We start from the raw sequence: 26,786 nt of genomic DNA, 5'->3' as shown, positions 1-26,786 counted from the left end.
AATTTTAAAAACTTTATCTATCCCCAGGGGGCAATTACGAAGTAGGCATAGCACAGTTTTTTAAAAAAACAACCAATGAGAATATACGCGCAACACGGGCTCGCTGCATCACTGGAGTTGGAGGTGGGGTAAAACATAACACCATAACAGGACACGCACAAAATACGTCACTGCAGATAGGTGTGTCACTGTCTAAATGATCCACCATTATGAATGTGTGTGAAGACTTCTGCTCTTAACATACGTTATTGCTGTACTGTTGCTATGTATGTGACATCACTTTGTCTCAAACAGCTGTGCGTTCTGCTGTGGATGCGTCCGCAGTTAATTAGCGCGCGCCGTCCCCGTCGAATATGTTTTAATAAAAATAAGATAATCCTCTCAACGCAGGCGTATAGAGTATGGAGTGCGCGTTCTGGGCTCTCTCCTGACGCAGTGTCTCTGAGGCCAGTGGGAACCTTTATTGTGGACCTTTCAGGAGGAATAATTACGGAGTGATTTAATAATGATAGAGTCTCGTTGAGCTCCGCGCCGGACGCCAGATTTCCCGCCGTCTGCACGGCAGCTTGCCGCGCGGCTCCTCTGGCCCTTAATGGAGATGCAGTATTCATGAGCGGAAATGATTTTCCCCCCGGAGCTGGAGCGTGCTCGGAGTGGGCGTCTCTGCTGGAGCGCGCTCGGAGTGGGCGTCTCTGCTGGAACGTGCTGGGAGTGGGCGTCTCTGCTGGACGCGAGTGGCAATTGCTGGAGCGCAGTGGGCTCTCTGCTGACGCTCCGGTGGCATCCTGCTGGGCGCGACGGGTGGCATTTGCTGGAGCGCGCTGGGTGGGATCTTGCTGAGGCGTCGGAGTGGGCTCTCTGCTGGGGCGCTCGGAGTGGGCGTTCTGCTGGACGTGCTGGGATTGGTGGTCTGCTGGACGTGCTGGGAGTGGCGTTTGTGGGGTCTGAGCGTGTGTGTGCGTGAGGGCGTGTGTGTGTGTTGAGAGTGCATGGAGTGTGTGTGTAGTGTGTGTATGGTTGTGTGAGAGTCTGATGTGGAGAGGAGTGTGGTGAGTGTGTGTGTTGTGAAGTGGTAGTTGTCTGTGATGGGTGTGTGTGTGTGTGGCAGATGGTGTGTGTGTTAGAGAGGTGTGAGATGCGTGAATTTGTTGTCAACTGACCACCTGCTAATAAACTCACACACACACACACAAAACGCACAGACCCAACACAACACACACACACACACACACGCTCACACACAGGGGCACCGCCAGGGTGAGGACTAAGCTGGCCAGCTGGAAAGCGGCCTGAGCGTCCTGGCGCTGGTTCCAGCTCTGGAGTTCATCACAGCTGGGTTTGGATTAAAGCAATACTATGCAGACCTGTGTTCACAATCAAAAAAAAATGTCTACTCCTCTATCCTCAACCCTGCCCGCTCTCCTCCACTGTGGGCAAGAAAGGCCCACGTGCGCAGCAAGCGTAGCTGGCCAGACGGCTAGAGGTACCGTTTCTTTCGGGTCAAACGGAAAACACGGCAACTCCACACCGCCTTTCATCCCCACGTGAACTTCGGCTGCTGCCATCCAGGGAAAGCTATTTCAAGGTCGGTTTTTTGAAAGGACCCTGTCGGCCTCTTGCTTTGCTTTGCAGACGGTACTTGTGCTTCTTTACCTCCCCCGGTGCAGTAGCCGGCTCCTGTTTGCCCGCTTCAATAATGCTCTTTTATGTCTAGCTATGCCTTCGAAATAGGCACTCTCAAATTTGTGCTTTTTAAAAATTTCTGCCGTAAAGGTCATCCAGTCCATTTCTGTTCTAACCCGCGTTGCTTTGGTTTAAGTAAAAAAAACCAGTAGAACTATTTGCACAGGTGAGGTTGCAAAGAGGGCAGCGTACAGCTGAAACACCAGTCAGTCGGTCAGTTTCGCTGAGTGTACTCATAGACTGTAGAAAAAAATATGGATCCGTCACTGTGATGTCACCCATTTGCTTTCCATGGGCTTGGTGATGGGCTTGGAAGTGTTTTGAAACCGCAGAAATGCACATTTTTGGGTGCTGCCATGTTGCACAATTTGGATCCAGAAACCTGAAATTCCAGCATGCATGAGGGAGCCTGTAATTAAAGGAGTGATTTCAGGGGTCAGGGCTGATTTCAGGGATCGAGTTGGGGTTCTGCAGGCGAGGTTCTCTTGTCTTTTTCACCTTGTCCTCAGTGATGGCAGTGCAGAGGGGTCACACGGGGTCAAACACATGCTAATGCTCACTGTGTTGATAAAGGAAACGCTTCAGCAGCAGATAATTTGAATTTGCATTGTATAGAATGAGGGCAGGGCCTCATTTACATTCCATAAATTACTGTAGATGTTTTTTCTGAAGGTCAGATAAACAAAGGTTGCTAAAAGTCCCACAACTGCAGTTTGTCCTAGCATTTTGTACCTGGCGTCCTGGGGACCAGGGGCCTCATTTATAGCACGGACTTCCGATCAATTTTGATCTTAAGTGTGACTTAGGCAGAAAACCACATATAAGTAGTTACTTATAAAACCTTACTTTGACGTGGAAATGTTCTTATCTCTACGCAAAGTCTAGACTCGACGTAAGTGATTTTCCTGCTGGTTATGCAGGGGTATTGCAGTTTGGGACGCATATGCGTCCAAGCCTGTGGTGACTTTGCATTAGCTTCATGAACAATTTGATAGGAATTATCAATTAAAAGTGTGAGGAATTAATTGCCAGACGCAAGGTGTTTTGAATTAAAAACAGGATGCGATGTATAATAAATAGTGTGTCAAATTAGAAAAAAGTAACCATGGCTGTTTCTTGCGTTATTGGAAGACATTGAAAACCGTGCTTTTAGATGAGAGAGAGAGACCAGAATGACTTTTTTTGCGCATGATCTTCCAAAAGTTTGCTTTTCTCTTTTGGTCCATGGTTATTCCTGACTAAACCCTCATTTGTGCCAGCATTATATAAGGGGAAATCGCTGATTGTGAGGCACGTTCAGGTGCCGTCAATTTTAAGTTCATTTGTGATTTATAGATCACAGGTGCGTAAGTTACCAACGGGATTCTTAGAACCTGCGTAGGCAAGGTTTTTTTATGCTGAGTATCTTTTATGAATCGAACGTGAGCACACCGTCGGAAATGATCTTAAGACTAAGTTCAAGTATACATCTAAGAACATTTTTATAAATGAGGCCCCTGTTGTACTGGGGTTCTGTTCTGTATCTCAGTTGGATCTTTGGTTCTGGGGGTTCTGCCATGGGGCCCCGTGGGTCTGGGTCTTGGACGGTGTGTGGTCCTCACTTTACTGTACCCCTGCCTCTGAAATGATCCTTTAAAAGATTTCAAAGGCTGTCCCCAGGACACTTGACCTCTGCCATAACTTCTGTGAACTCTCTCTCTCTTTCTCACCTTTCCCACCAACAACCAATAGCGTGCCTTCCAATGACCTCATCACTGCTTGCTGTGCCTCAGTGAGTGAGTGAATGAGTGAGTGAGCTGTTGAGCCCTAGTGAGTGAGTGAGCTGTTGAGCCCTAATCAGTGAGTGAGTGAGTATATGAGTGAGTGAGCTGTTGAGCCCTAGTCAGTGAGTGAGTGAGTGAGTGAGTGAGCTGTTGAGCCCTAGTCAGTGAGTGAATGAGTGAGTGAGTGAGTGAGCTGTTGAGCCCTAGTGAGTGAGTGAGTGAGTGAGTGAGTGAGCTGTTGAGCCCTAGTGAGTGAGTGAATGAGTGAGTGAGCTGTTGAGCTAGTGTGAGTGAGTGATGAGTGAGCTGTTGAGCCCTGTAGTGAGGTGATGTGAGATGAGTGGAGTGAGCTGTTGAGCCCTAGTGAGTGAGTGAATGGTGAGTGAGCTGTTGAGCCCTAGTGAGTGAGTGAATGAGTGAGTGAGCTGTTGAGCCCTAGTGAGTGAGTGAATGAGTGAGTGAGCTGTTGAGCCCTAGTGAGTGAGTGAGTGAGTGAGTGAGTGAGTGAGTGAGCGAGTGTCTGAGCCCCGGGTTCGAGGCGGGGCCTGCCGTACCTGGCCTCGCTCCTGGCCGCGGTGCAGTGGGACGCTGGAGGAAACGAAGCCTGTCGCCTGTGAATTGTCCCCCTCACAGGGGGCAGACAGGCCCTGACAGCGCTCTCACACGGCAGAGAGGATTTACTCGCCCTGTCACTCTCTCCCAAGGGTTTATCTCCCGCTCCGCTCATTCTCTTTAACCTTTCTCTCTCTCATTCTCCCTCTCTCTCTCTCTCATTCTCCCTCTCTCTCTCTCTGTCCTTATCTTTCCTGTTCTTTCACTCCCTTTGTCTGACACTCTTCTCTCCTCTTTCTCCCTTCTCCTTGATCTTTCTTCCCCCCTTCCCTCTCTCCTCCCTCTCTCCCTCACCCCCTCTCCTCCCTCCTTCCCTCCCTCTCTCCTCCTCTCTCTCACCCCCTCTCCTCCCTCCTTCCATCCCTCTCTCCCTCACCCCCTCTCCTCCTCCTTCATCTCTTCTCTCACCCCCTCTCCTCCCTCTTACCTCCTCTCTCCTCGCTCTCTCTCACCCCTCTCCTCCCTCCTTCTTCCTCTCTCCCTCACCTCTCTCCTGCTCCTTCCTCCCTCTCTCCCTCCACACCCTCTTCCTCCCTCCTTCACCTCCCTCTCCACACCCTCTCTCAACCCCTCTCCTCCAGTCCTTCCATCCCTCTCTCTCACCCCTCTTCCTCCATCCTTCCATCCCTCTCCCTCACCCCCTCTCCCCCTCTCCCTCTCCTCCTTCCTCACCTCCCTCCTCCTCTTCCTCCCTCTCTCTCACCCCCTCTCCTCCCTCCTTCCATCCCTCTCTCCCTCACCCCCTCTCCTCCCTCCTTCCATCCCTCTCTCCCTCACCCTCCTCCTCCTCCCTCCCTCTCTCCCCTCTCTCTCTCCTCCTCCCCCTCCCCTCTCCTCCCTCTCTCCCCCCTCTCCCTCCCTCTCTCCCTCTCTCCCCCTCTCTTCTCTCTCCCTGTCTGTTTGCTTGCTGTGATCCATCCTCATCAGCTAGCGCCTGTTGTGTGAACCAGTCCTCTGCCTGGTCGTCTTAATGCACCCGCGGTGGCTCCTCTGGCTCTCTGCTCTGTGCTTTACCTCGCCTACCAGCTCACCTCTCTCCTGGTCTCTGGTCTCTGAGCCCAAACTCAGAGGTGGAGGAAGACTGGACCCTCTCCACACCCTGCGTTCAAACCCGAGTCACAGAATCACAGAGCGGTGTAGTGTGGGGTGGGATGAGTCACAGGCCTCTCCACACCCTGCGTTCAAACCCGAGTCACAGAATCACAGAGCGGCGTGGGGTGGGATGAGTCACAGCTCTCTCTGCACCCTGCGTTCAAACCCGAGTCACAGAATCACAGAGCAGTGTGGGGTGGGATGAGTCACAGCCCTCTCTGCACCCTGCGTCAAACCCGAGTCACAGAATCACAGAGCGGTGTGGGGTGGGATGAGTCACAGCCCTCTCTGCACCCTGCGCTCAAACCCGAGTCACAGAATCACAGAGCGGTGTGGGGTGGGATGAGTCACAGCCCTCTCTGCACCCTGCGTTCAAACCCGAGTCACAGAATCACAGAGCGGTGTAGTGTGGGGTGGGATGAGTCACAGCGCTCTCTGCACCCTGCGTTCAAACCCGAGTCACAGAATCACAGAGTGGTGTGGGGTGGGATGAGTCACAGTCCTCTCCACACCCTGCGTTCAAACCCGAGTCACAGAATCACAGAGCGGTGTAGCGTGGGGTGGGATGAGTCACAGCCATCTCTGCACCCTGCGCTCAAACCCGAGTCACAGCAGTGTGGGGAGGGATGACTCAGTTTTTGAGAGCTGGCTTTCTCCTCTCACCCGTGGGGTTTATGTGGCACTGTCAGTAAACAGGTATTACATGCTTCGCTGCTAGGAAAATGTGGCTTATTTTCTGGTTATGATTTTTTTTTGCACATACTGTACTGGCCAAAAATATTAGGCCACCTGTGTTTTTTTTAAATTAATTTTTTGTCTTTGGTACAGAAGAATTCAGTTAATTTATGTGTATTGCATAACAAACCAAAGCATTAACTTTTTATCTGCAAGTATCTAGCTAAAGTTTTTTTTTTTTAACTACAGGTGGCCTAATTTTATTTCAATATGTAAACATGAGGAATAAAAATAAATGCTGAAAAAACTTATTTGGATTAACCTAAAATTCTACTTCAGTTATTGTCACATTTTTAGGTTCTCTCAGCTGAAAGTTTTTTTTTTATGTTCAGTCCAATTCAATGGACAGCTCAAAAAACGAACGTCCAACTGAATAGACATTTCAAAATGGAGAACTGAACTCAGACCAAGCTGGACCCGGCCCCTCTTTCAGCTGGAAGTGGGGACAGGCGTTTGGCCAAACGCAGACAAAAAAACCATGCAGATTTTGGCAGCTCCCTCATCTCATTCTCTGGTGTATAAATGCCCCCCCTCCTCCCTCCCTCTCTCCCCACTCCCCCCCCCCCCTCACCCCACCACACGGGCGTGTGGCCTTCGCTGATTTTACGGAAGACGGATTCCGCCCCGGGATGTTTAATGGCCTTTTAATCCCGCCATTTTTTCTCTCCTCCCCGCCATCGATACGGATTCGTTTAGCGGGGCCCCCGGGGAGAATGGATGGCCGCGCCTCCGGCCCGCGCCCCCCCCCCCCCCCGGCATAATTCCCCCGTCCTGGCTGATGAGCTCTTCCTCATCGCCGCCTGACTGATTAGGGATTAAGATGTTTACGGAGGGAAATGGGTCCAGGCAGGAGGAGGGGGGGGGGAGGGGGGGGGGGGGGGGTTGGTAGGGGTGGGTAGGGGGTGGGAAATAAAAAAAAAAATGAACAACAATGCTTTGCAGTCAGCCGCAGCGCCAGGAGAAGGATGGCTCCGTGGCTGATGGCTTTTTAACAACGTGCTTCATTTTAAACGGGCGGGCGAGAGACAGAGATAGAGAGAGAGAGAGAGAAAGAGGGGAGGAAGAGATGTAAAGAGAGAGGGATGGGGCGAGGAGAGGGAATGAGACGGTGGGGGGGGGGCGGAGGGGAGGGGTAATGGACTAAATCACACACGCTAACGAGTCGGCAGTTTAAGTTTAATTTCGCCACGCGCCAGCGCCTTTACAGTCCTGGTGTAAGGTTCAAATCTCATTCCAGAGGCATTGCGCCGCTCCGTTACGGGAGGCGTCGCCGGCCCGCGGACGTCGAGCTGAAGGCGTGCTTCCTGGTCACCGCTCTGTTCCGCCCGGCGACATGGAGCTGCCCACTGTGACACGTCGGTACAGGTCACATGACGCAGGACAGGGGAAAGCGGCCTTCCCTCCCCCCTCCCCGCTGCAGATGGTGGTGTAGCAGCAGGGGGTGCTGGTGTGGCTGGGGCGGGTGTCTGCCTTGGGTTCCCCGGCCTACAGAGCGGATTTCGAGTGGGGCGGGAAGCGCTGGATTTTGAAGGGTGAGAGGTCGTAGGAGGGCACCCTGCCCAGGGCAAGCTCGCACAACACCTTCCCCACTACGGGCCCAAACTTGAACCCGTGACCTGCGGTGGGGGTGGGTGGGGGGTAAGGGTGGTGGGGGATGGGGGGGGGTTAGGGTGGAGAGAGAGAGGGAACGTAAAAAAACACAGCATGGCAGAATTGTAACTTTTCATTCATTGACATCATTTACTTCCAGAAAAAACAGAACTTCAGAAAAAAATCTTTAAATAGCCCCAGTCTACACATTCACTATCTGAGTAATGCAGTCTGACAAACACAGTCTGCATAAGCTTCAAATGGGTGGACAGAGACTCTAAACATGACTGGCACACACACACACACACACACACATACTCACACAGACACACACTCATACAGACACACATACACACACACACTCTCTCACTCACACACACACACACACACACACACACTCAAACTCACACATGCTCACACGCTGACAGGCGGAGGTATGCAGTGTTTTGGGGCAGCATCATTTCTGAGGCAGTAAGCTGACTCTCCACTGACACTTCACCAGAGGCACATGCGTTCACACACACACACACACACACACTCTCTCACACACACACAAACACACACTCTCACGCACACACGCTCTCACACACACACACACACACACACACACACACACACACACTCATGCACACACACACACACATACACACTCTCACACACACACACTCTCACACACACACACACACACACACAAGCACTCTCTCACACACACGCACACGCACTCTCACACACACACACACACACTCACTCACACACACACACACACGTGCGTTCCACAGAACACAAGAGCCCTACAGGCGCTGGCCAGCCCCAGGGCAACTGGGAAACCATGGCAACAGCAGGGACTTGTTTTCAAGTGCTTGTGCCAAACGGCAATGACCGCATGATGCAGTTAGTGCCGAAGAAATCTGAATCTGGGCTGGGTGGAAGAGAGCTGTTTGTTTTTTCTGTTATGCTGTTTTACAACACTGATTTTAATTTATCTTTACATTACATTTTATTTGGCAGACTCTTTTATTCAAAACAATGTACAATAAGTGCACACAGAAGGTCGGTTGGAACAGAACACAGGCCAAAAAACAATTCTTATTAAATATCGGTTATCCATAACCACAAACACCAGGTCTAATTCACCCAGTGATCATTGGCTGAGACAGTAAAGTTATGGCCAGTCATAAACCAGAAGTGATTTGCCCCTGACCACGACGGGCCTCCCTGTATTTTTGGATGCTCTTTGGTGAGGGAGGGCCCCAGTGTGGTGCAGCGTGATCTAATCTTAGGGAAGACAGGGAAGGATGAAACCAAAAAGGTGATGACGAGCGCGTAAGGCAGGCCACAGGCCGAAGGTCCTATCGGGGTGAGGGTGGGGGTGGGGGGGTGGGGGGTGGGCGGGGTTTGGGGGGAGGGGGACGATAAACGAACTTCATCATCAGCGGGCAGGGTGGGGGTGCGGGACGAGGTGTGGGTCTGGCGGGCGTGTGGTACTCGCCTCTGGGTTTCCAAATTTCCTCCTCCGGCGCCCCCTGATGGTAAATGCAGTGCCCAAAATGACCTTTTGTTCTTACTGGCTACCGGTACTCCTAAACTCAAAAAGGTAGGAGCACCAGCCAAAATTTAAGAAGTACCAAATTTTTAAGAGTACTTCTTTGATTGTAAACACAGGACCACAGCAATGCTAAAAATCCTGCATACTTTTACTGAGCAGTAGATTTCTGAATATTTCCTTCCAGGCCCATATGGGGTATTGTGAATATATTGTTCATCAGAAAAATAGTTTTTAGGTTTCAAAAATCGTTTAGGTTTCAAAAAGGTTGTGAAAGTGCTCATGTGATGCGATTGTCTGTTTCATTAGCCTTTAGGGAAAAACTGGTTCAGTTAGCATTCACTAAACTAACTAACGTTAGCTATCTCACTACAGATCAGTGAAAGGACTGCTACAACTGATTTTATCTAAAATCAGCAAAGAGGTAAGTGAATCTGAAATTTGTTTGGTTAGAATATTATGGTCAGAGATGGACCATGATGACTGTGTTGCAGTTATGGTTAGAGATGGACCATGATCTCTGTGCTGCAGTTATGGTTAGAGATGGACCATGATCTCTGTGCTGTAGTTATGGTCAGAGATGGACCATGATCTCTGTGCTGCAGTTATGGTTGAAGAGGGACCATGATCACTGTGTTGCAGTTATGGTCAGAGATGGACCATGATCATTGTGTTGCAGTTATGGTCAGAGATCGACCATGATCTCTGTGCTGCAGTTATGGTTAGAGATGGACCATGATGACTGTGTTGCAGTTATGGTCAGAGATGGACCATGATCACTGTGTTGCAGTTATGGTCAGAGATGGACCATGATCACTGTGTTGCAGTTATGGTTAGAGATGGACCATGATCACTGTGTTGCAGGTATGGTCAGAGATGGACCATGATCTCTGTGCTGCAGTTATGGTTGAAGAGGGACCATGATCACTGTGTTGCAGTTATGGTCAGAGGTGGACCATGATCATTGTGTTGCAGTTATGGTCAGAGATGGACCATGATCTCTGTGCTGTAGTTATGGTTAGAGATGGACCATGATCTCTGTGCTGTAGTTATGGTCAGAGATGGACCATGATCTCTGTGCTGCAGTTATGGTTGAAGAGGGACCATGATCACTGTGTTGCAGTTATGGTCAGAGGTGGACCATGATCATTGTGTTGCAGTTATGGTCAGAGATGGACCATGATCTCTGTGCTGTAGTTATGGTTAGAGATGGACCATGATCTCTGTGCTGTAGTTATGGTCAGAGATGGACCATGATCTCTGTGCTGCAGTTATGGTTGAAGAGGGACCATGATGACTGTGTTGCAGTTATGGTTGAAAAGGGACCATGATCTCTGTGCTGTAGTTACTCTAAGATAGAGGCTTTGATTATGGGAGCAGAGGCACCGCGATTGCTGTGTTACAGTTCCAGGTGGAGGTGAATCGTGATTGCTATTTTTACTGTAAGTGGGAGACAGTGGTTAGCGCACTGCAGTTGAAGTAGGTGCAAGGAAAACTGTAATTCATCGTAATTGTAATGAATGATTTACATACTGTTCAAACCCCAGTCTCATTTCTCTCATCCTGCTATCTGTATACCTCTCTCTTCTCTCTCTCTTTTGGTCTGTACAGATCTACTGATCTGACCTACTGTACGTCGCTTTGGATAAAAGCCTCTGCCAAATAAACGTAATGTAATGCACTGAAGGTTTTCAGGTCTGTCTCTGTGCTCGTGAAAAAGCAGGTTGCTTCTTCCCAGAATTCAGAGCGAACCTGAGGATTTGCCAGGGACTGGAGCGCCAGATTGACTGGCATCGACACTCACCTGAGAATCCAGCGCCGATGACGATGTTTCTGTGGGACGGGTGACAGTCCAACACAAAATGGTGGTCTGGGGTCAGCTGTGTGTGAGAGAGAGGGAGGGGTCACCTGTGTGTCTGTGTCTTGAGAGTGTGTATGTGTGTGTGTGTGTGTCTATCTATTTATGTGTGTACATGTGTCTGTATGTGTATGTGTATATATGTATATATAGGGGGCGACATAGCTCAGGAGGTAAGTGATCTGTCTAGGCAGTCGAGAGGGTTGTCGTGTTCAACCTGTGTGGTGTAGTGTTGAGCAGGTCCTCCTAACTGCTTGGATGGAGGCATCAATTGTAAGCGCTTGGAAAAAGCGCTATATATGGTCTTTACCATGTCCTTGTGTGTAGTGTGTCTGTGATGTGTGTGTGGTGATTTTCTGTCTGTGTGAGTGTGTGTGTGTGTGTGTGTATGTTGTGTGTATGTATGTGTGTGTGTGTGTGTGTGTGTGTAACTGTTGTGTGTATGTGTGTTGTGTGTATGTGTCTGTGTGGTGTGTGAGTGTGTGTGTGTGTGTGTGTGTGTCTGTGTGTGTGTATGTATATTGTGTATGTATAGTGTGTGTGTGAGTGTGTGTGTGTGTGTGTGTGTCTGTGTGTGTGTATGTATATTGTGTATGTATAGTGTGTGTGTGAGTGTGTGTGTGTGTGTGTGTACTCTGGCTGCAGAGCTGGCTGTGCTTTCTCAGACTGGACTGCAGAGCGGTGTTTTTCTCAGGGTCTGAATTGCACTCAGTAACTGGAACTAATGACAAAAGTCACAGAGGCTTCAGAACGTCGAGCAGCATTTTCCCTCACGCTTTGCTGCCTCCTAATTTAGCCCTCTGATGACGGGACGTGGCATTTGAGGCTTCACTGAGATTCTTCATTTGTTTGAGAAATAATAAAATAAATAAGGCCTCAGAGCCGCCGATTATTCAGACCGTTTTAAGGTGGCCCTCTTACCACATCCAAGACACGCGCGGGGTTCCTGGGTCAAGAGGATGAAAACGGGAGCGCTTTCCGCATTAGCGGATAGACGGACTTAGGCTGTCCGGATCGGGAGAAAATGGGCATACGGTTTTCGAAATGAATGAAATTTAAAAGAAAGCTCCTTTCTCTGGAGAAAAGCCCAGATTGCCCTCTAGGTCCCCTGCGACTGGGGTTGTTTACGGAAGTCGGTGCTCTCTTTGTGGCCCCTTGTTGTAGAGCAGTCATTAAAAAGCATGAGGTGAACCCTGAGTATTATTTTTGGTTAAAAGGTTCATTCGGGGTGGAGCTGAGTGAGTGAGCAAGTGAGTGAGAGAGATGGACAGAGAGAGATGGAGAGAGATAGAGTGAGCACACACAGTCCTAAAGAGACTTTAGTTTCCTGGAAGTCCCTGGTCAACCTGAAAGAGAGAGGCGGACCGGAGCACCCTTACCCAGCTTCAAAGAGTCCCCCGTTCCTCTCATCACACGCTCTCTCCAGAACCTCTCTCTAAACTCTCTCCCTCAGTAGCCCTTCTCACATCAAACAGCACACAGCACACCCTCTGGTCACTTCTTACCCCAGAGATAGATACAGCCTGCACAGCAGCCTGGTAGCACTGCTCTCTACAGGTGCGCTCCACTGGGAAACACAGGCATTTATCTCCACATGCACACACATAAGGCCATATTTTTGCAGTCAAGCATTTTTGAGTTCATTTTACCATTCAATGCATGTCAGGCCTGCTGACAGATTTATTGATGAGTGTAACATCATTCTTCAGAGGCAGTTTGGAGAAAAAGTTTTGTTCTTTTCATTTCCTCCAGCTTCTTTATCTAACTCTCTTTCCCCCTCTCTCTATCTCTCTCCCTCTCTCTCCCCCTCTTTCTCTCTCTCTTCCTCCCTTTCTTTTGAGCAGTGTGTGACTGTGGCTAATGACTTTGTTGTGGTGGTGTGGTGAGTGGGAGTGATGTAGCTGTGGCAGAGAGAGAGAGATAGAGAGATAGAAAGAGATAGACAGAGAGACTGATAGAGAGAGATAGAGTCAAAGAGGCTGAGAGAGAGAAAGAGCAAGAGATATAGAGACAGAGAGAGAGAGAGAGAGCAAGTGAAAGAGAGACAGAGAGAGAGAGAGAGAGGGAGAAAGAGTGAGAGATATAGAGACAGAGAGTACTGACCGTGTACATGCAGCTTTCCACCACCGCCGGGGTGGGCACCAGGCCGGGGAAATGGCGGGCGATGTAGCGGGACAGGACGTCGATGTCCCCCCTGTCCGTCTGTCTGTCCCTCTCGTCCGGGTCCGTTTCGCTCCCCATGTGGTAGCAGACCTACGGACGGCAGGGCGGCAGGACGGCAGTCAGCAAACCCCTGTGATGCTACGCCAGCAGCAGATAGGCCGCGGAGGTGCTTACTGTCCGCCATCATCACCGCCGGTGACAAACAAAGCGCGGCTGCCAAAGCGGTGATTCGTTTCAGACCGCTGTGCAGCCACCCCAGCTGCAGCTGTCATCTCTTAATGTTCCTAAAGATCTCAAACTGATGAATGCGCGGAGCGAAGCAATGCACGTCCGCGATGTTTTGTTTGCTACATTTGCCACCGTCAGTTCTTGAATGAGTTATGTGTTAAAATTTAATTACAGAGTCGGCTAGCGTTAAGGAGCCTGGTTAGCTTCGGGAGGAGGAGCGAGCAGCATGCGGACGGAGGCCTTCAAACATTTGATTATAACAAACTGACTGCTGGCTGCGATATTGTTACCATCCAAAACTGCCAACAAAAAAAAAAAAAATCACGGAAAGCACTAAGAATGGGGAACTGCCAAGAAGACCGATATCCTGGAATCTGTGACACCTGCAACTTCTGTGACAAACAAATAATTACTCTGTTGGGAGAAATGAAAGATGACCTAGAACCTCCCACACAGCGTTCCTATTCCATCCCAGCGACAGTAAAGCTCCTTGCAACAACACACTATCTCACATCTTGATTAATTCAATGGACACCTGCAGCCACAGCTGGAATATCACAGCGGACATTTTGTCCTGTTCTTTCCGTTTTTTCTTACGCTGCACCAGAAAATACATCGATTTCCCCACATCCAATATTCAACGCATTGCACAGGAGTTCTTTGAACAATGCCTTTTAAGCTCTGCTTCATGCACAAAATGGGAATAGCAGGCAGCTCCACTCAGCAGTAATTAGCCGTAGCCTAAGTACTCAGTAAATAAGAGGTTAATTTACGGAATGACATTACATTGCATTTATTTGGCAGATGCTTTTATCCAAAGCGACGTACAATAAGTTTATACCAAAGGTCATTGGAAGAAATTACGAAAAGCAGGTCAGATAAGGTAGCAATACTCATTACGTAACCGTTATCCATTGCCATGAACACGTTAAGTCCAGTTCACACAGTAAGCATAGGCTAGGTCAGAGAGTAAAGTGAAGTCGAACTAGGAGGCATGACAACAAGCTGCAACATCCAGATAAGGATACAAGTGCAATATAAGTGCTGGATGGAGGTACATGTGATATGAAAGCGCTACAGGAACAAAGTGGAAGGACAGAAGTGATAAGAGCGATCCTAGATTGGGAGTTCAGACCAGAGCGGAAGACACATCTCACAAAATGGTGTAAGTACATTTAGCCCACGGATTCTCCAACTCTTCTTTTTTTCTATAAAAAAAGAGTGCCTGCATTATGCCGAATCGCTCTTTATCTCTAAGATTAAAAATACAAAAAAAAAAACATATTCAAGCTTTAAAAACGAAGGCATTTTTAAAAATTTGATTGAATGCGTCCTCCACTGCCTTTTTCCCTTTAGAAAAAAGGTAGTATATACCCTTATCTTGGAGGGGGAGGAGGAGGGGGGGGTGTCCATAAACACAGGGTTTATGGTTGTCTGTGGTTGTTTATGGTCATGGTCCCTATCTGTAACCTGACAGGAGGTTTATTGCCAGATTGTTCGTACATTATCGCATTTGGAGACTGTTGTTTTAAATGGAGCCTGATCTCTGTATTCACTTCTCTTTCTCTCTTGCTGTTCTCAGGAACGGTGTGTGGAAGCACAGCAGGGTTGCAAATTCAAATTCAAAGTGCTTCATTGGCAGGACAAAATTTGCATTTGTATTTGCCAAAGCATGGCCAGGAACATATGAAACATCAGATGAGAAACAATAATAACAGAATAATGTGATCGTGCATATATGTATACGCATATGGGTACATACACATATACATACACATACACATACATAAACATGAATACACATACACATAAACAGTAATAATAATAACATCTTAACACTCCATCAAAACTCACAGAGAAGGGAGAGGAGCCAAGCCTGGCATCTGAAGACAGTGTTCGTTCTGTAACTAATGATTGAGACCCGTGGAAGACAAACCCGTTGCATACCACCACACTTCCTTTATCTAAAGTATGGATGTCCTGGTGAACGCATTCATCACTGAAAATGCGTGTGTGAGAGGGCAGTTGTGCTGTGGTGTGTGTGTGCTTGTTTGAGAGAGACAGGTAGGATATGAGAGAGTGAGTGAGTGTGTGACTGAGAATGTAAGAGTGTGCATTTGTGTGTTTGAGAAGATGTTTTAATGAGTTTGTGTGTGTGTGTGTGAATGTGTGTGTCCGTGCCTGTGTGCGCGTGCGTGTGTGTGTGTGTGTGTGTGTGTATGTGCATGTGCGTGTTTGTGTTAATGTTTGAGACTGCATGCGAGTGTGTGTGTGTGCCATGCACTGTTTTTGAGTGCAGGAGTGTGTCACAAACCTTCACCAGTCCTGGATACTCATTGGATGGGAGGCCGTAGATGTGGTGCTCCGCCCCCTCTGCGTCCACGTGGAGGAAGCAGGGGAAACGATTCCTAACAGCGTACGTCCCAGGGGTCTTCTCCCGCCAGTAGCACACGTTAATCTTCACCACCTGAGAGAGAGAGAGGGAGAGTGTGTGTGTGTGTGTGTGTCACCACCTGAGAGAGAGAGAGAGAGTGTGTGTGTGTGTGTCACCACCTGAGAGAGAGAGAGAGTGTGTGTGTGTGTGTCACCACCTGAGAGAGAGAGAGAGTGTGTGTGTGTGTGTGACCACCTGAGAGAGAGAGAGGGAGAGTGTGTGTGTGTGTGTGACCACCTGAGAGAGAGAGAGAGTGTGTGTGTGTGTGTCACCACCTGAGAGAGAGAGAGGGAGAGTGTGTGTGTGTGTGACCACCTGAGAGAGAGAGAGTGTGTGTGTGTGTGTGTCACCACCTGAGAGAGAGAGAGAGAGTGTGTGTGTGTGTGTGTGTGTCACCACCTGAGAGAGAGAGTGTGTGTGTGTGTGTGCGTGTGTGTGTGTCACCACCTAAGAGAGAGTGTGTGTGTGTGTGTCACCACCTGAGAGAGAGAGAGAGTGTGTGTGTGTGTGTCACCACCTGAGAGAGAGAGAGAGTGTGTGTGTGTGTCACCACCTGAGAGAGAGAGAGAGTGTGTGTGTGTGTATAGTACTGTACCTGCAGTGGTAGCTGGAGCTTAGTGTGTGCGTGTGTGTGTGTGTGTGTGTGTTTTTGTGTGTATGTATGGTACTGTACCTGCAGTGGTAGCTGGAGCTTGGTGTGTGCATGTGTGTGTATGTGTATGTAAGGTGCTCTACCTGCAGTGGTTGCTGGAGCTTGGTGTGTGCATGTGTGTGTGTGTGTGTGTGTGTGTGTGTGTGTGTGCGTGTATGTATGGTACTGTACCTGCAGTGGTAGCTGGAGCTTGGTGTGTGCATGTGTGTGTATGTGTATGTAAGGTGCTCTACCTGCAGTGGTTGCTGGAGGTTGGTGTGTGCATGTGTGTGTATGTGTGTGATGTTCTGTGTAAGGACCCACACGCAGACCAGGGAAATCCAAAAAACGTTGTCTTTAATCAGTGCGAAGTTCGAAGCCAGGTGATCAGAGATAGTGCGGTACAGAATCGAGTTTCCAAAAGAAAAGTAAAAAGACAGGCAAAAAGTCAAAAACCAGGAGATCAGAAATAGCGAAGGTACAAAGGGGCAGGCAAAAGAGAAGTCAAAGAAAAGCGAAGGTCGAACCAGATCAAACAAAACCAAAAGGGGCAGGCAAACTCGAAGTCGGGCAAAGGGTGTCGCAAGAATCTCAATAAACAAAGGCTTACAAATAATCGGCACAATGAATATGATCAACGTTCTGACAGGGACTGGGTGGAAAAGACTGACATTTATACACTGGGGAAGGTAACAATCAAGGAGGGGTTACGTGAGTGAGGGCGGAGTAACAAACAACATCCAGGTGAAGAACATTAGGATAACTAATTAAATGACAGGGGACTGACAAAACGCGGACTGGAATCACATAGACAACAATGATAACAGACGGCCTGGGTTTAGCAGGTAAAACACGTGCAGAGAGAGAGAGGTGCAGTTAGAGCAAGAGACAGGTGCAGGCAATTGCAGAACTCAGCGTTAGAGCAGGCTAGAAAGAAAAGGGGCGGAGCTACAGCGCAGCATGGAAAAGGGAGACTGGTTAATGTATTAGTATAGTGATCTAAACTATCAAAACCCAAAACTAGTGTGTGTTAGTCCATTAGTAATATTCACATGTTAGTATATTAGTGAGGTTAGTACTTTACAATCTATAAGTTAGTAGGGATTAGTAGAAATTAGTAAAACTAGAAATCAGCAGGAAGAAAGTAAAGCGAGACTGGAAAGAAGGGGGGAAACCACGAAAACCCGGAACCACCCGAATAGTGAAATCACACAAGTACAGGGGAGTGAAGCAGCTCAGGGAACACAGACACAGAGACAGTACTGGGGAGACAAGTGACCGGAAATACAGACTACAACAATGTGTATGTAAGGTACTGTTACCTGCAGTGGTAGCTGGAGGTTAGTGTGTGTGTGTATGTAAGGTGCTGTACCTGCAGTGGTAGCTGGAGCTCGGTGTGAGACAGCAGTGTGTTTGCCCAGGGTCCAGCGGTGATCACCAGGCTCTTAGCCCTGTATGTCCCGGAGGCGGTCGTCACGGCGACCGGAGAGCCAGGCTGAACGTCGGTCACTTTCTCCCCGTCCTTAATGACTCCGCCCAGCCTCCGGAAGACCTCCTGCCGGGAGGAGGAAGAAAAGAGGAAAGTGGCGGGTTAGCGCTCAGCGCAGAACTCGCTCACAACATCACAGCAGGTAGGCTACCGCAGCGGTTAAACCGCTAAGGCAATTATAAACCAGCGCGGCTAGGTGGGCAGGGCTGAAGGCCGGCCCAGAGCCGGTGTATCATTTACAGGTGTCGCTAGGTCGCTAGCGCATTAGCCTGTGGCCTCGTGTGAACCCCGCGAGGGGTATAAAGTTTAACAGGAAGCCCCAATGACGGAGGGGGAGGGGGGCGGATGCGCCAGGTCCAGGTTCTGCCTCCTAATGACGGGGGGGAGGTGGAGGACCAGGCTGGGTGTCTGGGCCAGAACCCCATTAGTGCTCAACCCTGGAGGGGTCAGGGGAATAATGTGGTGTGCACAGGCGTACACATACACTCATCCCAATGTGCACACTTACACACTCACGCACGCACACACATATACTCACACACACTCACACACACACATATCCCAATGTGCACACATGCACTGAGACATACACACACACCTGCACACAAATACGCACACACACACACATGCTCACACACACTCACACACATGCATGCACACACACACACACACACACGCTCACGCTCACACTCACAGACACACACATCCAGATACACTCTATGAATCAGCACTCCGGTTTACTGCAGGTCACTGACTTGGGGGGGTTCTATTGTGCAGTAATGTTTCACAGTTTAATGCTCAGTGTCAGTGTCATGTTTATAGAACAGCGTTTGTAGGTGACACGGGCTTTGTGACATGCAGCATTATCCCGCTGGACGTATACATTAGAAAAAGGGTAGACTGTGGCCAAAAACAGATGCACACGGTCTGCAACGATGCTTAGGTATGCTGTGGCATTCAAATGAAGCTCAATTGGTATTAAGGGGCCTAATGTGTGCCAAGAAAACATTCCTCACGGCACTACACCACTAGCACCAGCCTGCACCGTTGACACAAGATAACATGGTCATGCTAAATTCTGACCCTACCATCTGCATGTTGCAGCAGAAACCGTCAGATTAATCTTCAAACCACCAGTCTTTGTGATCACGTGCCCACTGTAGCCTCATCGTCCTGTTCTTAGCTAACAGGGAGAGGAAGTCTACCATGGTCTTCTGCTGCTGTAGCCCATCCGCTTCAAGGTTTCAGAGATGCCCTTCTGCACTCCACTGTTGCAAACGGCTGCTACTTGAGCATTTGTGGCATTTCCGTTAGCTTGAACGAGTCTGCCCGTTCTCCTCTGACCTCCGTCGTTAACAAGGTGTTTTCACCCACAGAACTTCCGCTCACTGGATGTTTTTGTGTTTCTCGCACCGTTCTCTGCAAACTCAAGCGGCTGTAGAGTGCATGAAAATCCCAGGAGGGCAGCAGACTCTGGGACCAGCATGTCTGGCACCAACAAAATGGCTGTAGATCACACAGATTGAGTTGCTGCCCATGCCAAAGTTTGGTTGAACAACTGAACCTCTTCATCATGTCCGCATGCTTTATGTATTGAGTTGCGGCGACGTGATTGGCTGTTTGGAGGAGCAGGCTATTCGTATTGACGAGCAGGTGCACCTAATAAAGTGGCCACTGAGTGCAGATTTTGGTCCTCACCTGAAACGCCTGCAGTTTTTTCTCCCTTTCGGCCCAAAATGCAGAATGAGATAATGGGCATAATTGTGTTCACGGATCGAGTGCTGCCGGCGTTCTCCTTTCGTCTCGTGCTCAAAGACGGCAAACGACCTTCGCTTGCTTTTTTATTTGTATTTGTCTGATCTAATGAATTGCTCACTGGCACCGACCCGCTGGTAATGCAAGCTGCTCCCGTATGAGAGAGGTGTGGCCTGTCCACCCCCCCCCCCCACCCCCTTATGTAAACCGTTGCACAGGTGCCGTAATTAAGGGATCACCATCCTGTGTAATTTATTCTGCCTCTGACGAGCCGCCCCCCCCCCCCACCCGTCAACCTGTCTCACGGCCCTTTCGCCCCCCCTTATTGGCTTTGCGTGTTTATGGCCCATCAAAATTAATTAATGCACTGGGTATGGAACAGGAATACCAACTAGAGAGAGGGAGGGAGCACGTCTGTTTCCACCACAAACCAGGCCCTGCTCTGGGAGTGTGTGTGTGTGTGTGTGTGTGTGTGTGTGTTTTGCTCAAATATTCACTGAAAATTCTCCTAAAAGTGAAAGTGAGTGTCCTTGCGCGTTGGCTGAAAATTCATCCCAGTTATGCTGTGAGTTGTGACCAGTAATCATGTATAACACCCAGATGTACAGTATACTGTATATTGTTATACTGTTTATCAGTATAGAGCAGCATTCCCATTTCCTGTTGAATTTTAAGTCTGGTTGGATGCCGTTTTATGACAACACGGGTTTGTTTTTACGTTCAGCGGGAACAGGAAGTGACCTCACCTGGACGGCCCTGAGGGCGCGGTCGGCGTACAGCACGCCGGCGGTGGTGTCCACGATGGCGCCGTCGCCGGGGCTGCGGTTGACGTGGGGGATGTGCCGGCCGAATTCGCCGGGCGCCAGGGTGACGGTGGGAATGGCGTTCCTCTCCATCGTGTCCCTGAAGAGCTGGAAGTCCCGCCCCTTTTCTGGCCCCATCAGCAGCAGGCCTGTACGCCTGGGGAGGGGCGGGGGGGGGGAGGGGGGGGAGGGGAGGGGGGAAGGGGGGGGGTATATAAGGGTCAGCACTCACAAATATTATTTTATGAGTATTCTTTCATTTTCACGTGTACGCGTGTGTGTGTTCATCTCCAAACACCGCCCTAACGGCTCGCTCTGCGTGTGGAGGGGGCTCTTCGGCACGCTCCATCAGCACAGCCAATCCGCACGCGGCAGTGAGCGTGCGGTGTCGCGCGCGGCCTCCCGAAACCTGTAACGAGGGTCCTCTGGTCACAGCGCTGGTCTGTCGGCCCAAAGCTTGCGCTGGCTTATCCCTCAGAAACGCCCCCCCCCACCCCCCCGCCCCCCCACTGAAAATAAGAGCTGGCCTGCATGTGTGGGCAGAAGACTTATAGAATGGTGGTGGTACCATTTTGGGGGTGGGGGGCGAGGAGAAGTGGCCCATAGCATCGCTCTGTAATGTTTATGAAACCCCCTGTGTACCGTCTTCCACAGGTGGACACATTGAGGGAATGAGGGGAAGAATATGGCAGAATAGTGTCTCATGGTGTCTCACAGTCTGAGAGAGAGAACCTGCAGTTATAACAACCTACTGAGCCTCTATAACCGTGTAATAACCCAATAACTGCCAAGCAGGAATTTATAACATACATGGTAAGCCAGGATATCAATTTGGACATTTCTTACCTGACCAGCTAGAACCTCATTTAGCATCATGTGATGTAATGCGCTCCTTAAAACGCCATGAACAGTTTCACAACACCTTTTTCTTTGCAATTTAAAACGGAAATTGAGTATTTCTTCCAATTACTTCCCACTTTCCAATTATGGAAGGATTTCTAAACGTGATGAACGATGGCCCATAATGGTGAATGGCAGCACTTGAGAGGTCTGATTTGATATTTTACGGTGATTCTTTTTTCTGGCAAACCTTGCTGATCTCAGCGAGGCTGCAGGAGCACCATTGGGGGGGGAGGCGTACGAGGGGGGGCGGGGGGGCACTGCGCGTTTTGGGATTAGCTCTCCCGGGATACGTCTGACACGCTAACTGCATCCCATCTCGGAGAACCTGACGGGAATCTGCTGGCAGGGTAAATTGCCGCATAATGACATGAACATGCAGCGACGCCGATTACTGTCTGATGGGTAAAGTATGATGTGTGCTGTAGGAATATTGCTCCGAAGCGTAATTGTTTGACATCGTGTGTATGCAGAAGAAAACCGTTGTTGCCAAGGGCTTGTATTTTACCAGTGATTTGCAGCTCCATTCTAGTTGACAGTGTTACTGGCTGTATCTGGGCTCTTACCCTATGCAATTCTGCAGCCGTACTCACTCAGTGTTGTAACGGGAAACGAGAGCAGGATGAACCACTGTCACCCCATTATCTTTGACATCTCCCTCTCTGGTAAAATCATGATTTTATGCAGAAATCATACGCCTGAAGAGGGAAGAAGCCCTTGTGTACACTGTACACATATGTTGTGCTTGCTATGGAGAGCAGCTTAACTCATACTTACCAGTTGTGCTTGTTTGTGCTTTAATAACCTAATTTATGGCAATTACTATTGGACCCTCAATTTTAAGGTTATAGCAGCACACCTGTACAGCTGGATGTGGGTGGGAGGGGGGCACAGACAGGTAACAGCAGCTCACCTGTACAGCTGGATTTGAGGGGTAGGTGGGGCAGAGACAGGTAAGAGCAGCTCACCTGTACAGCTGGATTTGGGTGGGAGGGGGGCGCAGGCAGGTAACAGCAGCTCACCTGTACAGCTGGATTTGGGTGCGGGGCACAACCAGGTACAGCCTCACCTGTACAGCTGGGTTTGGGTGGGAGGCACAGCGTAAGCGCTCACCTTACAGCTGGATGAGTGGAGGGCACAGACGTAGAGCAGCTCCCGCGTGGATGTGGGTGGAGAGGGGCACAGACAGGTAAACAGCACTCACCTGTACAGCTGATTTGAGGTAGTGGGCAAGACAGTAAGAGCAGCTCACCTGTACAGCTGGATGGGTGGAGGGCACAGACAGGTAACACAGCCACCTGTCAGCTGGACTGGGTCGGAGGGCACAGACAGGTAACAGCAGCTCACCGTACACAGCGGTTGGGAGGGGCACAGCAGGTAACAGCAGCTACCGGTCACAGCTGGATTCGAGGGTAGTGGCAACAGGTAAAGCAGCTCACCTGTACAGCTGATTTGGTGGAGGCGCAGGCGGTAACAGCACACCTGACATGATCGGCTCCTTCTCCACGGCCCACAGCTGGTAGCACTCGGCCATCATGTGGGTGTAGAAGTCGGCCACGCCTTCCGATGATCCGGTCTGACTAAGCTCCCGGAGTAGGCAGACAACTGGCAGACGACCGTCAAAACACAACCACGGTCAAAACACAACTACGGTCAAAACACAACTACGGTCAAAACACAACTACGGTCAAAACACAACTACGGTCAAACACAACCACGGTCAAACACAACCACGGTCAAACACAACCACGGTCAAAACACAACCACGGTCAAAACACAACACGTCAATAGAACACACCTATGTCGGAACACAACCATGGTCAAAACCACAGCACCGTCAAACACAACCATGATCAGAAACAACCACATCACACAACCACGGTCAAAACAACCATGATCAGAACACAACCACAGTCAAAACACAACTACGGTCAAACACAACCATGATCGGAACACAACCACGGTCAAAACACAACCACGGTCAAAACAACCATGGTCAGAAAAACCATGGTCAGAATGCAACTACGGTTAGAACACAACCACGGTCATATACACCCATGGTCAAACACAACCACGGTCAGAATGCAACTATAGTCAGAACACAACCACAGTCAGAACACAACCTTGGTCAAACACAACCACGGTTTTAGAACACAGCTACTGTTTGGAACACAGCACCTCCATGGTTAAAACGCTGCAGCAGCCGTCACTCCAAACCAGAGCAGAAAAAACCTCTGAACCCTAACATCACCACAAACTACAGAAGACGATGTGCAGCACAGACTAAAGTAGACATTTTACAACCTTCTCAGTGAAACTGTTTCCCCTGTATTATTGCAGCAATGCTGCAGTTTTATTTGCCACCGTTTCTATAAATAAATTTCCTTTTAAAAAAACACATTTACCTTTATATTAAAACATCAGTAGTTAGTAGCTCCGCGAAAGTGCAAGAGCTTGGAAAGAGAATTAAATAGCCGCAAACTGCCTCAAAGAACAGAGTGTCATTGAAACCACGGAATAGGAAGACACTTAATAAAATCATGTTGATTATTTTCTCAGTTATTGAGTGCAAGTAATTTTGCCTTCCCTGGGAAAGTTGTTCTGTGCATTGTGCCAGATGGACAGGGCTACATTTAGATATAATAGAGTATATTTTCAACACCGTGATGTTTTAGCTTTCTTACGAAAAGAAAATGACAGGTAATTTTTTTTAGCTGGGAGAGGTTTGTATAAACACAAATCAATGCAAAAAGAACCTATTCACAGTCCCCTGCATTGTTGTCGCCTCTATTACCCGCCGCAGTATTACGGTTTTCTTTCACTTTCAAATCTGAAAGGAACGAGTAAGCTTGGAGCACGCTTTTTTAACGTGCGTTCTATTTTCTCTTGCGTGCGTTCACTTTGCTGGCTTGCCATTGCTTATCTCTGCCACACTGTTAACAGTTCGTTCGTTTTGTTTTTCTCTTTCACAGCTGAGCTGGTCGGTGTCCTCCGTGCATAACGCACCCACATTGGACTAGAGAGGAAGCTTTGCCAGCTCGCTCGCCGCAAACCGCCGAGCTCGTGAGCAGCGCCGCGGACGTTACAGACCTGTTCGAGCAGAAGAGTTCTCTTGCCATTTTTAGCCAGGTGGTACGCGGTGAAACAGCCCTGCACCCCGGCTCCTATCACGACGCAGTCGAAGTCCTCGGGCGGCATGTGCGCGACACCTGTTCATTCAGACAGAAAATCCTCCTGTGTAACGGCCTTCGCTTGACCTCATTTGCACTCAGCTACTTTGTATCCAGCCCACTCCGGGCAAAGGTCTCAAATAACACTTACATAACTTTGATTGACAATTCACTCGGCACCTCCCACTCGCGGGGAGCTGTTTTATTCTCCCGTTAAACGGCCTTGGGGATTGCTCAGCGATCCGAGCTTTCTCATTGGCTTTAATGGGAAAGTAATAAGGGATTAGCATTCAGGATGAAAAAGGAGCGAGCCGTGTAGCACCAAAGGGCACATTCAGTGTAATATCCGTGGACTGTCCAGAGAGGCGAGTGGATAAGCAGAGCGAAGCGCCCGGCATGACGTTTCCAGATTCTACAATGCACGCGCTTTTCTTGCGCTGTTGCCGTTGCCATGGTGTTGCTAATGGTCCTCTTCTCGGTGTCACTGACCGGCAGATGTTTTTCCTGGCTCCGGTGCACTTACGTTATGGCACAGAGAGGCAGGAAAGGATTAGAGAATTGAACCCTCCTGTCTCAGTGATCTCTATACCTTGACCTGATTCAGTCAGCTTTTTGCTGGTTGCCATAAGATATTAATATGTCAAAATTTCTTTTCAGAAGACAAGCAGTAAAACTGAAAAGAAGCCTTAACAGTTGAGAAGAGCTGACCATGGGTCAGCATGTTTTACTGTGCGTGTGAGTGTGTGTGTGAGAGAGAGAGAGAGAGAGAGAGAGAGAGAGAGACTGTGTGTGTGGTGTGTGTGTGTGTGTGATTGCATGTGTATTTGTGTGTAAATGTGTGTGTGTGTGCATGTGTGTGCCTGCATGCGTGTGTGTGTATGTGTGTGTGGTGTGCTTGTGTGTGTACAGTATGTGCGTGTGCATGCGTGCGTGTATGTATGTGTGTGTGGTGTGCTTGTGTGTGTACAGTATGCGTGTGCATGTGTGTGTGTATCCAGGCATGCTTTTGTGCCCTGTGCGCCCAAGTGAGTGAGAAGATTTTATGACTTCAGCTTTAAGTCCTGTGACTGAGACAAAGAGCACGGTCTGACTTTTCTCCCACATTTCAGAGTGCTTTTAAATCAGACACGGGAGTCAAAAGCACTGTATTCTGTCTACCCACTCTCTCCAAATGAGTTCTGCCTCGCACTCAGGGGGCATAGCTGCGCATTGAGATGGGCAGGCTTTATGATTTAATATTTGTATAAATATTTGCCCTTCAGCATAACACTTTTGCCTGACAGGTAGTTCAGAAAAGCATATTTTTTTTGTTCTTTTGTGTGTGCTCAGAATTGCACTTTGTATCAGCTGTATTACAGTCGAATGTTTGTATTTATGATGGTTTTCATTTACCATTGCGTTATGCACTGTGTTTTTAAGTCTTTGACGGGAAGAGCTTGGCAAATAAATGCCTGTAAATGTAGATGAATGCAGTGGTGTAGGTTAGGAGACTGTGTTTTGGGTACAGGCATGGAGCAAGAGCCCCTTTGCGTACTGCAGATTTTTTAAATAGGTCTCTCGCCCTATTAAAGGAGTTGGTATCTGACCAAAGTGATGCCAGGGAGGAGAGAGAGGGTGGAAAGCGGGATATTTGTTGTGGGGGTGAGGAAGAGGAAGAGCCAGAAAGTAAGGCCTTCGTTTTATTTCACTGCACGCAAGGTTGGGAGCGCGACAGGCGAGTCCATAAAACATACCAGCCTGTCAGCCATTGTACCTGCAGCTACAGGAAATGGAGGGAGGAAATTAATGGAAAGGAGAGAATGAAGGAGGGCAAGGAAGAGGGTGAGAGAGCGAGACAGAGAGAGAGAGAGGATTAGAGAAAATGAAAAATCAGGAGAGAGAAAGACCTGAATTTATGTCAGGCCATATTTGAATCCATTCACTAGTGTAACTCTAAACACAGGCTTTTTGCAGTTACTAACTTACTTGTATTTTGTTTATATGTGCTGATAGCTTTGTTTCACTTCATTATAATTCCCTTGTCCTAAAACTGCGTGGTATTTGTTGTCATAAAAAAAGTGCTGGCATTTAACCGGCAAGTGGTTATTTTCATCATTTTAAAAATGAATAATGCATAAAAGCAGCTCCCTCGTATCACTGTGGATGACAAGGAAATAGTTTTTGGTAATCCATGCAGTGACGCCGAGTAGACTAAACAAACGACTTTGTTCACAATGAATGATTCACTAACAATGGGCCTCAACAATGTTTGGTCAGGAAATATTTCATTTTGTGTTCCATTACAGTGTCAGTGCCAGCCATTATCTTGAGAGTGCGCGTAAATATGATCACTGTTCC

At 48.9% G+C, this 26,786-nt stretch overlaps 1 protein-coding gene across 1 annotated transcript; it reads right to left on the bottom strand.

The window, feature by feature from the left end:
* Window positions 1–7,148: 7,148 nt before the first annotated feature.
* Window positions 7,149–24,599, bottom strand: pipox (pipecolic acid oxidase). Its single transcript, XM_064302555.1, has 8 exons — window positions 24,318–24,599; window positions 22,755–22,839; window positions 20,323–20,536; window positions 17,705–17,887; window positions 15,582–15,734; window positions 12,980–13,129; window positions 10,823–10,898; window positions 7,149–7,501 (listed from the first exon to the last, which is right to left on the bottom strand). The coding sequence occupies exons 1-8, from the start codon at window positions 24,475–24,477 to the stop codon at window positions 7,371–7,373; spliced, it is 1,152 nt and encodes a 383-aa protein (XP_064158625.1). The 5' UTR covers window positions 24,478–24,599; the 3' UTR covers window positions 7,149–7,370.
* Between the last annotated feature and the right edge of the window lie 2,187 nt (window positions 24,600–26,786).

The sequence above is a fragment of the Anguilla rostrata genome, chromosome 12, assembly GCF_018555375.3.
Source record: "Anguilla rostrata isolate EN2019 chromosome 12, ASM1855537v3, whole genome shotgun sequence".
NCBI classification, from domain to species: Eukaryota; Metazoa; Chordata; class Actinopteri; order Anguilliformes; family Anguillidae; genus Anguilla; species Anguilla rostrata.
Note: the sequence above shows the minus strand (reverse complement) of the source record. Positions and strands in the feature narration are given on the sequence as shown.

What these genes read in the sequence shown, in the direction of transcription:
- pipox (XM_064302555.1), bottom strand. Translation starts at nt 24,477, where the DNA reads ATGCCGCCCGAGGACTTCGACTGCGTCGTGATAGGAGCCGGGGTGCAG. An exon ending in GCGCCCTCAGGGCCGTCCAG is followed by an intron (nt 17,888 to 20,322) that starts GTGAGGTCACTT and finishes TCCTCCCGGCAG; the next exon opens with GAGGTCTTCCGGAGGCTGGG. An exon ending in CATCGGCGCTGGATTCTCAG is followed by an intron (nt 7,502 to 10,822) that starts GTGAGTGTCGAT and finishes CCCCCACCGCAG; the next exon opens with GTCACGGGTTCAAGTTTGGG.